A 14,602-nucleotide genomic window follows, 5' to 3' on the forward strand; every position below is an offset into this window, starting at 1 on the left:
AATTTGATAACGGAATTCAGCTAATTTTGTACCCTATATGAAATAACAGTACATCCTGAGCAGAATATTTTTCGACATGTTTAATAATATTTTCCTATATTGGCTGAGTATTAAAGCATAAATGATATGTCATTCCCATACTATGCTACACATAGAGAATAAAATGGACACTCAAAAGACAAATAACTCTCCGAGCATTCAGTTCATTAATCTTACTTCAAATAAGAAAGCCGAAGCCTCAGCTATGAAACGGACACGTGTCCTTGAAATGAGGCTGGTGCCATCGGGCGTGGGGCATTTAAAGTTCATGTTTATCGGAATGCCAGTCGTGGATTCTTAGGGTACAGCAGTGCCAACCGTGAGGATTACACTTATGAACACTTCTCACCCTCTTTTAAGTGCTTTTCATTTTAAGTTCTAATTTCCCGCAGGACTAGAGATGTTGTGTGGCAGTAAAGTGACAAGTAACCAATCAGCATGATTACGTTGTCCCATATGATAATCGAAATTAAGTAGGCTATATAGTACATCAGACAATAAGGTGATAATAAACAGAGGAGGAGAAGCAGTCAAACCATATTAACGGTGCTGAGGCAAAGTGTAATTGTCCATCCAGTGTCCAAGTAGTCTAGGGTACAGTAGTAATTTTCTTCCTACAGTTAATTACCGTAGTATGGTATTGAGTTGTAAACCATCCCAATACAGGCTCATATGTCAGGTGTGTGAAAGGTGAAAGTTATCATTCATTGTGAAACCGCATATGTTGCACAGTCACTGTGTTAATTTCACTTGTTAGGTATCATAGCATTAGTTACATACGATCTCAGTAAATTTTTATCCAGCACCTTCCATAAGAAGGACAATTGATCAAGATTTGTTGGTCAGGTTTGGCAGTAAGGGTAGCCGTTTTACAGATAGGGACAAAAGAATGACAATTGAAACATTTCTCAGTATGGCATATGAGACGTTGAGAATGATAGGGGCGATCTTGCCACCCAACTGAAACTTTTATTTTTATACGAGCATTTTCAGTTGACCGTTTGGCATTATAAGAATGAATGGATGCGAGTTCACCTCTGTCTTCCTAAAGTTAACCCCATAAAAAGCAATGGAGTATCAGCCAGGATCATGAGCAAGAGTTGGTGTCAGGCTTGGGCTGACAGAGGCGAACTCGCCTGTGGCGTGAGCCAATGAGTATCATGTTACAGTTGCTTCTGGGCAGCTCCCAGCTTTCCCCTTGGCCATTGTTTATCATCAGCATCAGATGATGACCAGATCGACTACTAGCTTTTAGTCGAGGTGCACAACTCTGAGGTTGTTATTATTGTGCCCTGGCAACCTACCATTCAAAAGTGCATCTGATTTTGTGTATAATATGAGACGCATGTGATTCATGTATAATATGTTTGTATATAATAATATTCTTGTAAAATATATTCGTAGATAATAATATGATTCGTGTGTAATATGATACGTAATCGGACGCACTTTTGAATCATAGGTTGCCAGGGTACGATAATGACAACCTCAGAGTCGTGTGCCGCGACTATAGTTGCCAACCATACCCTTAGCACACCATTTCTTCAGTGGAACAGACACATCATTTCGAGTGAATGTTACCTTTGTTTAACGTTTATTTATTACTTACAGTGATTAAAAATGTTTTTAGAACAAAAATTTATTATCATTAATTTCATTCATGTTCACTTCACATCATTATATTATTGAATATCAGCTTTCACCATAATCATACATAGCAGTTTATTTACCACAACAGACATATACTGCATTAAATGACCTTTAACATGAGGCCTCATTCAGCAATACTTGTATTGAGAAATGTACAACGGAGATATGATGATTTCCATATTGGCAAACCTTAACCCTCTTTTTTTCTCAAAACTGTGTTTTGGTGAGTTCTCGCCCATCATTCTCAATGCCGTATATGTAAAGTGCTTCATTATTCCCATCTTCATCCTATCCCTTTCATATTTCCCAGGTACCAAAGAGAGATGCCTTCATGTGGTGGCAGTGTGGCACCTGTAGTATAATAATCAGGTGCTAGAACTGCCCAGTTATGCAAATGTCCCTCAACTCTCTCCCTATACTCAGAAAGGAGGATGGTGGACTGTAGGAGAGGGGCATCTGCAACCTGCCATCTGCCATGTTCATGTTCAAATGAAGCTGGAACCACAATCACAGCAAGTCTTCCCCAAACCCTCCATTATTTCTCACTCACCATTCTCCTCTTCCTAAAGCTCTCCAACATTCTCTCCCAGATGTCTTTTTCCCTCCTCCCCAAGCCCAGAATCATTCATTTCCAGTCCATCCAATACTGTAATCTTATCCTTTGTAGTTCTTACCCCTATGCTTCCATATCACAAGGACCCCATCATGTCTTTCTCCCAATCCTCCATTCTTCCAAGGCCTTCTATCACTCCTTTCTCTTACTTTCGAAGCTTCCTCGACTTGCCCATTCTTTCCTGAGTCATCTTTCACTTTTCCTTCATTCTTTCACATTATTCTAAGCCCTCTGCAATTTCTTTCTTTCAGTATCCCAGGTCCTATCAAACTCATTCCTATTATTTTGCTGTTGAACACAAAATTGCTGTGAAATATAAGACTTTAGCTTCTTTAAAAAGTATTATTTATTTTTCCCACATTTAGTACAGTAGAGTACTGTGTTATCACTTATCACTCTTAATTTGATGGACTGTTCTATTCCTTAGGGGAAAGTGGAGTTAATTTAAGTTCTGTCAAGGGGTGAGATTATTGAACACATTTGCAGCTGATTCTCTGCTAATCCTTAGATTTGGTTTTGAAGGTAGATTTAGAGACATGAAATGACTACCGTACACTTATTCCATGTCTGTACTGCAAATGCAAATCTCACATACAGCAAGGAATTGGTTGTAGGCTAAACATGTTCGAGAATCCAACTCCAAAGTGCCATGAAGACTTGCTAAAACTCAAAGTTAATCTTATCATGGACAGGGATACTAGATAAGATACCTCCAAAGATGGTTATATAATAAGGGAATACACTGCTGTTATTGTTACTGTAGTTTTGAAAAATTTTGCTTCATTTTTGAAGCAGTGGCAGTGGCCTCTTTTATTGCATACCTTATATAAGCTGACTCTTTACTTCCAGTGTTCCACTGATGTATAGTATACTGTATATTAATGTATTCTTACCAATACCAGACAAGATTAGTTAGTTAAGAGGAGTCCCATTGTAGAGAAAGAGCTGAATAAGATTATATAGGCTATAGCCTCTCCAGTCTGAAAAGTATTCTCTGAGCTAAATATAATCAATTGGAGATGGATATAAACCCACAAAAATACATCACTAAGGCAAAGGGATTAAGTATCAATGCGGTAATTGATGAAGTCAATGAATGTCAACTTCCAGACAAAATACCGTATGTGAAAGCTGAGGCCCTCACCTAAAACCTGGGTCTTGTGGATGATCAGTTAAGGATACTTTAGTGAAATTGAGAGTATCATAGTGTTCCTGCCCCTGCTTGGGATTGATTATGCATCTTTTCAGTCTGTAGTAACATATTTCATTGCATTTCTTTCTGTGAAGGAAATTGAAGTATGACTGAAATGTATCTTGCCTTGAGTAACAGATAAAGAATGTATAGTGGCTTGGATAATGGATTTTGCATTCTGTAACTGTACATTTTTCATACAGGTATTGTACCAGTAATAACTTGGCTCAGTATATTGCCTTGGTGTACTTTCTCAAACATACTGTGGTTTACAAATCCTGCATCATAATGTCTGCAGACATTAAGAATGAGTCCAGTAAATAGTTAGGAAATGTAGGTGTCTTGATATCACATCACCGTAAAGTGTTCGAATGGAAGAATTATGCCCACATATATTTAATGCAGGTTATCATGCTTGGCGTAAGAGGAAGGAGAGTGTTTTCAGCATTGGGTAGATGGGAGAACGGAGTGACAGCTATGGCTGTGGTCACCGCAGCCCCTTCATCACCCTGCCACATCAGCACCTCACCTCCACCCTGTCACTTCCACACCTCAGCTCGACAATCTTACAAATGTGAACTAACATCCAAAAGGTAAATTGTGATACACAGTTGATCAAATAATTACGGTATTTGTATTCTGTGAAGGACTTAATATAGAAAGAGAAGTTTAGCCCAATTCCCGTTATCCACTGAGTTTGTCTCTTAATTTGCCTGGGATTGCAACAGCAGCTGTCATACTTGCTCCAGACACATTACTGAATGAAACAAAGCACAGTGTTAATTCTGCCGCACAAACGTAGTCTTAACCTTGGATGGAACCCTGTACCTTATTTCCCCTTTTATGTCGTACCTAAATGTGTACTGGTATGTGCCCTTAACCATACTCCAGTAAGAGGATTGTGCCTGTTGAGTCACTTCTCTTGCAGATATGCTGTACAGCGGGGAGGATTCAGCCAGGTGTGTGAGGCTGATGTGAAATTCTTTAATGATCTCTTGGAACCACATCGTATTGTGGTGGGTGAGGCAGAGTTAGCAGGCCATAACACTGACTGGTTAGGCACTGTACGAGGGGCATCTTCTGTCCTCCTCAAACCCAAGACCACTCAGGAAGTGTCCACAATCTTGGCCTACTGCAGTGAACACAACCTGGCAGTATGTCCACAAGGTCAGCAGCAACTTAATTGTGCTACTGTATGTACTTGTCATATATCACATATTCATAAGTTTTATTTGTTATCTTTTGTTTTTTAAAATAAGACCTAATTGTGGGTGCATACGCTTCAAGGAAGATAATACAGGCTTGGTTGCTGCAGTTTTATCTGTATAGAGTTAAAAATTAGCCAAGAAATTGTAGTTGGCTTAGTCTCCACTGGAGCCAAGGCATTTTAGGGTTGATATATATTTTTTTTTTTTTTTTTTTTTTTTTTTTTTAATGTGTCTGACTCCTGACATAGGCGTCACAGCCTGCTCCCAAGGCCCAGTAGTCCTCCTACATACCATTCACCTTTCACCACTTCGGCATTAACACCCACCATCCGCATTGAATACATGCTACGTCTGTCTCATACAGTATTAGTATTAGCAGGGGTATTTTTACATGTCGGCAAGTCTTCTGGTAGATCAGTAAAGTGTGATTTTATGAAATTCAAATCCTTAAACATTTCCTTACGCCAGCGGGAATTTGAACCTGGGTCCGGTAGGACTGCAGGCTATCTCTCTACTGATTGAGTCACCGCCTCCCCCAAATACCATACATCCTGATTAATTCTGTGCTCAGAGATCAGTTCATGGGTGTTATAATGACATGGGCATTAAAAGGATGTTATAATGACATAGGCATTAAACGGGTGTTATAATGACCTGGGCATTAAAAGGGTGTTATAATGACATGGGCATTGAAAGGTTGTTGTTATGACATGGGCATTGAAAGGTTGTTGTAATGACATGGGCATTAAAAGAGTTGAGAGAGAAAATGTGCCACAGCTGTGATCATTAAACTGTCTCATTGTAAATTTAGGCATTGATTGAATGGGTTACCTGTACCATAGGCTATGTGCAAAGCTAATTAGCTCATCTGTATCCTCATAAGTTTTGTTTTCACACATTTACATTGAAAATGTTCTGAAAATCTGCATAGCATATTGCCCTTATTTTTTCAGGTGGCAACACTGGTTTAGTTGGTGGCAGTGTTCCTGTGTTTGACGAAGTGATTGTATGTACATCATTGATGAACCAGGTGGAGAGTGTTGACACCTGGTCTGGGGTGGTGACCTGCCAGGCTGGCTGTGTTTTGGAGGCTCTCGACCAGCATGTGGCTCAGTTTGGACTCATGATTCCTCTTGACCTTGGAGCCAAAGGCAGCTGCCATATTGGTGGCAATGTCTCGACCAATGCAGGTGCTGTCAGGAGTCCCTCACATATGGACAGAATCAGTTTGATTTTGATATTCAAAATTGCATCTTTTTGTACATTTATGAGATATCAGAGCATAATATGCTGTACCTATACAGCGTTTAACAGTACTGTACACAGTGCATATTACTGAATAAGTTTAGGATGTTTTATTGTTATTGGCACCTAATAAGCTGATTTGCAAGTTTTTTCCAGTGTACAGCAGCGGTTAAGTTAGGTGGATATAACTGTGATGTTACTTTACATCCCTGACATATAATGAGACTAGTTTATGAAATTTTAGCACATATCCCATACTTGGAACTAGGGCAGCTTATATGTCAGGGCAGTTCTACTTATGATACGCGGGTCTTTGTAGGTGGTCTGCGGCTGCTGCGTTATGGCAACCTGCATGGATCCATACTAGGGGTGGAGGCTGTGCTGGCATCAGGGGAGGTGATGGACTGTATTTCAGCCATGAAGAAGGACAACACGGGCTATGACCTTAAACACCTTTTTATTGGCTCGGAAGGAACACTGGGATTAGTTACAAAGGTACTAGTCTTTTATCAAGGTAGTGGTTGCAGTAATTATTCAGAAGAATTACCTGGAATACTTACATATAGAAATTTTTTTTAGTTGGAGGAGACAACAGTTTTGATCTGACTTATTCATATATGGGTATAATTCTTCCATTTGACTTCACAACACTGTGATACCAAGAAATGTGGCAAAATGTAGTTACTGTCATTAGTGAGAAGTGGTTTTTCATCAGTGCCTCTTCCTTACCTATTTATTTCTCCACATGGCCCCTTAATAAGTGGTAGGTGGGGGCGCTTGCCATCCACTCACTCGAAGTAGTGTTGTTCTCGAGTGTCTGCCCTTTCCTCTCCTCCATCCTTCTTTCCTTCCATCCTCTTCTGTCTTTCTTTCCTTCATTCTTTCCTCATTTTTCTGCCTACGGGTGACTTTACACTCCCTCTTCCGTCTTTCTTTCCTTCATTCTTTCCTCTTCCTTCTGCCAGTGGGTGACTCTGCACTTAGTTACAAGCCAAATGGTTGCCTGTACATGAGGAAACCATTTAGTACGCTGGGTGGTAACCATATGACCAAATTTTGGCGCCTGGTGGTTTAGTGGGTAATTACGGCACACCAGTCGAATTGAGCCGGTGAAAGTTGATATCCAAGGGGTTGTTAGGGTTTATTACTCACGTAATGCCACTCAGGGATGAGTGAGGCTGGTCACTCTCATCTTAAATGTCAGGACCAACTTACATAGCCCTGGGCTCCTACGCTCCTCATGAGGCAACGTAGGATTGGATGATGGATGGATGGCACCATAATATCGTCTAGTATGTTGTTTGTGCAATCTGTGCTAATAATCAAATAACTTACAAGCGAATAATAAAGCATACCATTAGCAGAAAATAAATTGCTAAGGAAGAGCTACAGTACAGGAAAGTGTCTTAACCCCTTGAGCATATGACTCTAACAGTAGTGTCTTGGTTCCCAGGTGGCCATCAGCTGTCCCCCTCGCCCAGCTGCCGTCAACCTGGCCTTCCTTGGATTGGTCACATTTGAAGATGTCCTCAACACATATAAAGCTGCCAAGAGTCAGCTGGGAGAAATCCTGAGCTCTTGTGAGTTCATTGACAGGAGTTCTCTGGAGTGTGTGGAGACAAATCTTAAATTAAAGGCACCCATAGACGAGTATCCTTTTTACATGCTACTGGAAACTTCAGGTTAGTTACATTAAACACAATATTTTCCCCATCTTAAGGTAATGGCTGTGTTCAATACTGTGAATTGAGCATAGCTGTCGTAATGTTGCTTGGGCATTTAATACTATTTCTGTCACACACTTTCATACTGTTTTGGCAGTAATACCCACCATCCATTCTGAATACATGCTAAATTGTCTAATTTGGAACTAGCATGATGGTAATAATGTTTTTTCTTTTTATGTTGATGGGTTTTGTGCAAGAGTATGGTAGTAAAGATTAGTAGTCCACAAACAGTCTCCTGCCATAAACCAAGATTAATTTCGCATTCTTTCATATCACAGCCCAGTGCACTCTCCAGTGTACCACTTTGTTTTCCATTAATGTGAGCTCTAACACCCTTTCATCCAATCCTCTTGCAGCCTTCCTACTCGGTCCTGTGTTTTGCATCAAGACTTCCATTACACTGGCTGTCTTTCATTCGTGAGCCACTCTGCTCATGTTTTCATTCTGCAGCCATCAGTGTACACTTAATGATATTAACTTTTACACCATGCAACTTACAGACACATTCAAAAAACTATGTGAAAGAATGCAAAAGTTTTGTTCAGCGTTAGCAAGTAGCACATCATCATCTATGTCCATGAGATTTGCCAAAGCCTACTCCTTAAAGTAGTTGCAACCTGTAGCAGGTATCAAAATACTTTTGATACCAGAGTATTAGTTATACTTACCAATTTAGATAGATGTTGCCACTCAGTGTCTGCACACTAATGGAGTCATGGAAAGAAGTGTTGGTCACAAGAATATATTGTCATGTAAAATATGTAATGTTATTATTGAAAGGTTCATTTTGGACCTACATTTACTTGAAACTTAGAATGTCAGTGTCTTGAATGATGAGTGAATTGTATGATTTTTTTTTTTTTTTTTTTTTTTTTTTTTAATGGCTCCTTCACCAGATTGTAATAGAAGTACTGTATAATATATTGGAAGAGGATATTGATAATGGAAGGTTCACTTATCATTTAGGTTAATTACTGTGGTTGATAAGTAATGGGTAAAGTAGGACTCGCCTACGTTTGCGGCTGTGGTGTAGCCCACACCTGTGTACAGTGTTGCCACGTTTTCTATACCGTTATCTCTCTCTCTCTCTTTCTCTCTCTCTCTCTCTCTCCTGGCGGGAAATGTGAGCCACCCTGAGTACTTTTGATTCTTTTATAAGTTACAGTATTTATAATTGTGCTTTCATTTGTTAATTTGGTTTTGTTATATTTAGTGATGCCGACAATGCATTCAATGCATGCCCCTCTCCTGCCTCTCTCTCTCTCTCTCTCTCTCTCTCTCGCCGACTGGGTGTGGAAGTGTTGCCGCTCGCGAGTGAATAATGTTTTTTTTTTTTTTACTTCGGTATTGGCATATGCCTACTATTTTGTCCTACATATTAGCTTATGATTATAAATGTGATTATTCCTCGTCCTTAAAATTATGGTAAAAGCCGGTAAATGTGAGCATTTTTCCCTAGCAACACCTGTACAAGCTATGGTTGGGTATACGAAGGTACTTTACCGTAGGCCAGACTGGTAAGTGTTGCCACTCAGAAGAATTACATGAATTATTTCTTTTACTTTGGATATTGGCATATTTCTTCTTTTTTCAGGCTTATTATCTTATATCCATAACTGTGATATTATTACCCACCCTAAAACTACGCTAAAAACCATTAAAAGTGACTACAATTTCTTTTAGCAACACTGTACAATATGTATGCCATGTTTCTGTGTTACTGTATAAATATTTTATGCATAATAAGATTACTGTTGATTCATCCATCAAAATACACAAGTGTAAGTTTTATTCATCTGAATTTATCGAATTTGTGATGCCTTGTACATAAATAGCTTCCGTTTCACATCGCAAGTTGGGGAAACATGGCACCATTGTACACAGTTGCGAGCCACACCACAGCCGCAAACGTGCGCGAGTCCTACTATAGTATCACTATTTGGTATATAAAAGCACCTAAACTCTTAAGCTCCTGTTATCATATGGTTTTCATTATGAAATGTCTTTGTTTTTATATTCATCAGGATCAAACACCAGTCATGATGAAGAGAAGCTGAATAACTTCCTGGAGTCAACCCTTGGCTCTGGCTTGGTTGCGAATGGCACTGTGGCCACAGAACCTTCAAGAATGCTCAGCATCTGGGCCTTAAGGGAGAGGATTGCTGAAGCTCTCATACACGAAGGGTACACTTACAAGTGAGTAATTGTGTCCAAGGGTCACACTCTTGTTGGCCCGGGAGGTCTTAGCAACTTTTCCTTAGTGTTGTATTTTACATAGTAGGGTAGGTATAGATTATTGCCTTATAAGTTAGCTTTATCTGTTGTATACTGTAATTGCATTGGTTGTAGAAATAACATCATCGTCATCATCCCAACCTCTTTTCCAACCTTTTTTTCCCATCTAATAACAACATATCAGTTACAGAAGTAAACTGGTATGGAAGAGGTACAAGAGAGCTTCCTTAACCAAGGATTGGTGGTGATGGTAATGGTAGCTAGTTTTTACAAGTGCACCAGATACTGACGATGTTTTGCAGAATAGTTGCAGTATTCCAGCTTGGATTATTGGCCAGAACGTATAATGTAGTAGTACAGTATAGATGGATAATAGAATTTGATTTAGGTACAGTACTGTATTGCCAAATAAAGTTTTGGAACGTGATATATATGAATGCGTAATATCTTTAAGTTAACCCCTTGAATATGGTGCTCTTTTAAAGTATCGTACAGTACATGTACAGTATATTCTTCGTATTCCAGTTGATTTTTATTTGCCATAGGAAAGGCCTCTTGTTCATGTGGGGTTAAAGAAGGCTGCATCTGATCCCTCCCGTTCAACATGCCTTTTGCAGCTAGATACTCTGTGATCATTTTGCAGTAGCAAAAATAAAATAAAAGTTCTTATTAGGGGAAGGGGTTAACCAATATAAACTTCACATCAGGTGATTATATTTTCAGGTATGACATTTCCCTACCACTGCCTGAATTTTATAAGGTGGTTGAAGACATGCGACAGCATTTAGGCCCCAGTATCATACGTTGCTGTGGATATGGTCATATAGGCGATGGCAATCTTCACCTCAACATTACTAGCAAGGAATTTGAGAAGGTATATTGAACACATTCTGAGATTTGCTAATGTTTCTATCAGAAAACTGCAAAAGGATAATTAGAAAAAGCCTATAGCTACAGCAGCATCTTATTAAAAATGAAACTGTCTGTATATGTACACTGGCAGTAAAATGAAGTACTTGACTGTCATCCACAATATGAATCACAACCAAATGAAGTTAAAACAGTGGTGCTTTGGAAGGAAGACGACATGAGATGTTGAGGGAGTCAGATTTGTGCTCCTCTGTTGGTAGGTTCATATTGTGACTGGGAGCAGGATGTAGCATTTGAGTGCCAGTATACAGTACTCTTGTGCTGCGATTTTCTAATATTCTTCTAAAAATAATAATTAGGGTTGATTAGAAGCAACTTGTATACACTATAGTGTTTTTTTGTTTTTGTTTTTTTTTTACTTTAATCTGTCTGCACATTTCAAAATTATTTGAAAGTAGTTGCTCAGTGTTTATTGTAAATCTTTGAAGAAAAAAAATTCATTGAGATAAAGATCATCTAAGCAAACTTCATAAATATTCATCATCATCCTGTGGTAATAGTAATTTCCACTAAAGAATATGGTTGGTAAAAAAAAATGAAGGTGGTACTGTACTGTATTATAGCCTATGAACATCCCTCTTTGCCTTTTTATGATAGGTTTAAAAACAGATTGCTGCAGTAAAATTTGAATTTGTTATTAAAACTATGGTTGTTTAATAGAATGAAAGAAAATGGCCTAAAAACTTGATTTGACTATAATGTTAATATTGCTTAATGGTGGTCCTCCCAACCAAGCAGACCCATCGACTGCAGGTCAGCAACTGCCCCTTTGGGGTTGTCTCCAATGTTCTCTACACTGGTGATGTTGTGTCTACATCTTAGTGTGTCATGTGCTGTGCACATTTTCATAAGCAGGGCACGTGTTGTCTGTGATTTCATCCAACCCAGATCAAAGTTGGCAACTGAGGAGACTAGGATGATGACCTGATCTGATAATTACTGCACACTAGTCATATGTTTATTTTGTTCCAGGAAATCTTAAACCGCATTGAGCCAACTGTATATGAATGGACATCCAGAGTAAATGGCAGCATCAGTGCCGAACATGGTGTGGGATTCAAGAAACGAAATTACATTCATTACTCCAAGACTGCAGGTGCAATAAAACTCATGCAGCAAATGAAGAAACTTATGGATCCCAAGGGCATCCTTAATCCATACAAAGTTCTTCCTGATGAATAGCCATGAGATGAAAGTTACTTTAAACTATGGCTGTGATCAGGAGCAGGTTCCTGTGTTATTTATTGTATTGTAGAAATAGGTTACAATGACATATACTGAATTGGAAGTTTGGAATGGTAGGTAGGGGAGTGACAAAATTTACAGTTGTGTATTTACTGTATTTAAACAGATTGCAAAGATGTTGACAGCCACCAGTTTCTGACGATATTTCTTGAAGTATGCGATGATAATACAGTAGAGTGTGCCTGACCATGCTGCATCATTTCTGACTACTCTCCGTGCAAGTTGTTCACATCTAGCAATTAAAGGTTTTCCATAAATTGCCATCATTTATCAGAAGCTTGCTTACACCTGGGTGCATTAATTTTTAATAGTTAATATGCCAGTAAGACTTACAGTAGGGCATTTTTAATGTTGCCACCCTAGATTAACTGAGGAATTGGGCATCAGGTATACCACAGACAGAATTCATTCTACTTTCGTTTTTATATTTGTGTGATAAAATACTGTATAAGTAAGAAATTAGTTGGATCATTCTCTAAAGGAACCAAAGCCTTTTCTAGTCTGTTATCCTGTTTACTCAGAAGGATGTAATGAAGGATAAAGATAATTGTTGGCTTTAGGCAGGTGGGAAGACAGATGTGTAGGATTCGGAGATAGAAAATAGTATTGGTCTCATTTTAGGCTTTCTTTTATCTTAGCTCGTGTAATACTCTAGTAAGTCCAAGAGACTGTAAACTTGACATTTTTTGTCATGACAGTTGAATGTAAATGACATTTTCTTCTTATACTGTTATCTCTGAAAATTTGTCACTCTACCATTCAGTCCTTTACTACGGGTCAGGAGTGTTGGGTTGAAGTAAATTTGTGTGTTGTACAAACAGTCATCACACACTATTTGCAGTTTCTCTGTTGCCAGCATCAGTTATTCATAAGTTAATAAACCATCTTAAAATGCATTAGTTTAAGAGATATTTGGGGATTACCTAACAGCCTTTTATTAAATCATCTTAAAATATATTTTAAACAAATAGATTCTTAAGTCTGGTGATGTTTGGGGACACCACAAAAAGTTTCACTCATGGTAGTTAATGTACAGCTGTAAGGGCTCGTTTAGAAAGGTTTTACATATTCGCAGAAATTTGTGACACGGAGGTTTGTGTTCCCATACCACTGTGAATAGTGATGGATGACTGGTGCTTGAAAACAAAACTTTATATGGTATATTGTATTTATGTAAATCTTGAAAAGTCTCATTTTAAGTATTGTTTGAGTTTATTCTCTCCCTTTGTAAACTTTTTCAGATGTTTGAATTGTGTTGGCCTGAGACAAGGTTGTGTGATAGCCCGATGTTTGTTCAATGTACCGTATATATAGATGGTGTTATGATAGAGGTAAAAACATGAGTAATGGAGAGAGGGATGGCATTTGGTATTTAATAATGCAGTACTGTACATATACTCAGTGGTTTTGTGTGAGCCTAGATGGGTGGTATCTGCAGCATAATCTGACCAGTACTTTACAACTAGTGACAGGAAATGAATGTCCCAAGTGTTTTAGTAATCAGGATTATTCTTATGCTTTTATATCCAACCGTTTGCAGTCACATGTCTGTCCTAATTATTTATGGAACTCACTATTGAACTGTCACAAATATGTTGCTAAGCAACCTGATCCACTTATTGACTTTTCCTCTTTGAAATAAACATCTTCCAGTCTTCATAATGAAATGGAAATTTTCAGTTTTGAAGTCATTGGTATGCATTATCTCATATACCAGATCTCCAGAAACACTTTGTATGTGGCCACAGGTACAGTAGCTTTTTCACTATTATTACTGTACATACAGTACATCATTGTTATCATCATCCAAACATTTTTTGCCAATTAAGGATGGGGTGAGGTAGAGACCAGAGAGCAAAAGTCTGATAAAAGGAGATGCTAACCAAAAAAGTCTGCCCAGTTCCAAGTGCCACACTATCGTTCACTCACCACATACCCTGCTTTCTTTTTTGTTTGGAACAGAAAAATAAAGATAACAAGGTAAGTTTCTCCCTGTGTTATTATCTGCATCAGGTCAGTTAGGGGTGATAAGAGAGTTCATATGAGGAAAATGAGGTTGATGCAGGCAGACAAATTATGTGGAAAAGGGACTGAAAGGACAGGTGGAAATGAAGTAAGTCTGCTAAACCTTATACTGTATTCTTTCTCATGACCTCGCCCCACATTTTTCCTTGCTAGCTGTTCTGCATGCATGGGGCTGTCCCTTACACATTCAGATCTATACAGAGCTTCACCCAGTCAGTTCCATTCTCTCCATATGTCCAAACCACTGCAACCTACCCGTGCACACACGACTAGGTAGAGCTGACATGCCTGGAGTATGGAAAGGATGGGTACAAGGGAGGAAAGAACCTACCAATGGGAGGAGGGAAGCTGGCTGCAAGGGTTAATTAAAACTAAATGCAGATAACTGGTATGGGTTCAAGATATGAAGATGCGAAGTTCTGTGACCACCTCCCTTCTTGAGGTTAAAGCAGGGAAAGACCTCCAATATACCTCATGGGGCAATGTAAGCAGT

At 38.8% G+C, this 14,602-nt stretch overlaps 1 protein-coding gene across 2 annotated transcripts; it reads left to right on the plus strand.

Moving 5' to 3' along the window:
• Positions 1-262: 262 nt before the first annotated feature.
• On the plus strand, positions 263-14,010 carry LOC145398113 (D-2-hydroxyglutarate dehydrogenase, mitochondrial-like). 2 transcript variants are annotated; one of them, XM_080271076.1, is made up of 9 exons: positions 263-358; positions 3,900-4,087; positions 4,423-4,661; positions 5,656-5,892; positions 6,267-6,442; positions 7,401-7,629; positions 9,699-9,870; positions 10,633-10,783; positions 11,812-14,010. In XM_080271076.1, the coding sequence occupies exons 2-9, from the start codon at positions 3,906-3,908 to the stop codon at positions 12,019-12,021; spliced, it is 1,596 nt and encodes a 531-aa protein (XP_080127202.1). In that variant the 5' UTR covers positions 263-358; positions 3,900-3,905; the 3' UTR covers positions 12,022-14,010. The 2 variants fall into 2 exon arrangements, with proteins under 2 accessions (XP_080127202.1, XP_080127197.1); XM_080271071.1 differs by lacking the exon at positions 263-358 and having other exon boundaries at positions 3,721-4,087.
• The last annotated feature ends 592 nt before the right edge of the window (positions 14,011-14,602 follow it).

This window comes from Coenobita brevimanus, chromosome 5 (genome assembly GCF_032717465.1).
Source record: "Coenobita brevimanus isolate Jiangsu-jjx chromosome 5, ASM3271746v2, whole genome shotgun sequence".
Classification (NCBI taxonomy): Eukaryota; Metazoa; Arthropoda; class Malacostraca; order Decapoda; family Coenobitidae; genus Coenobita; species Coenobita brevimanus.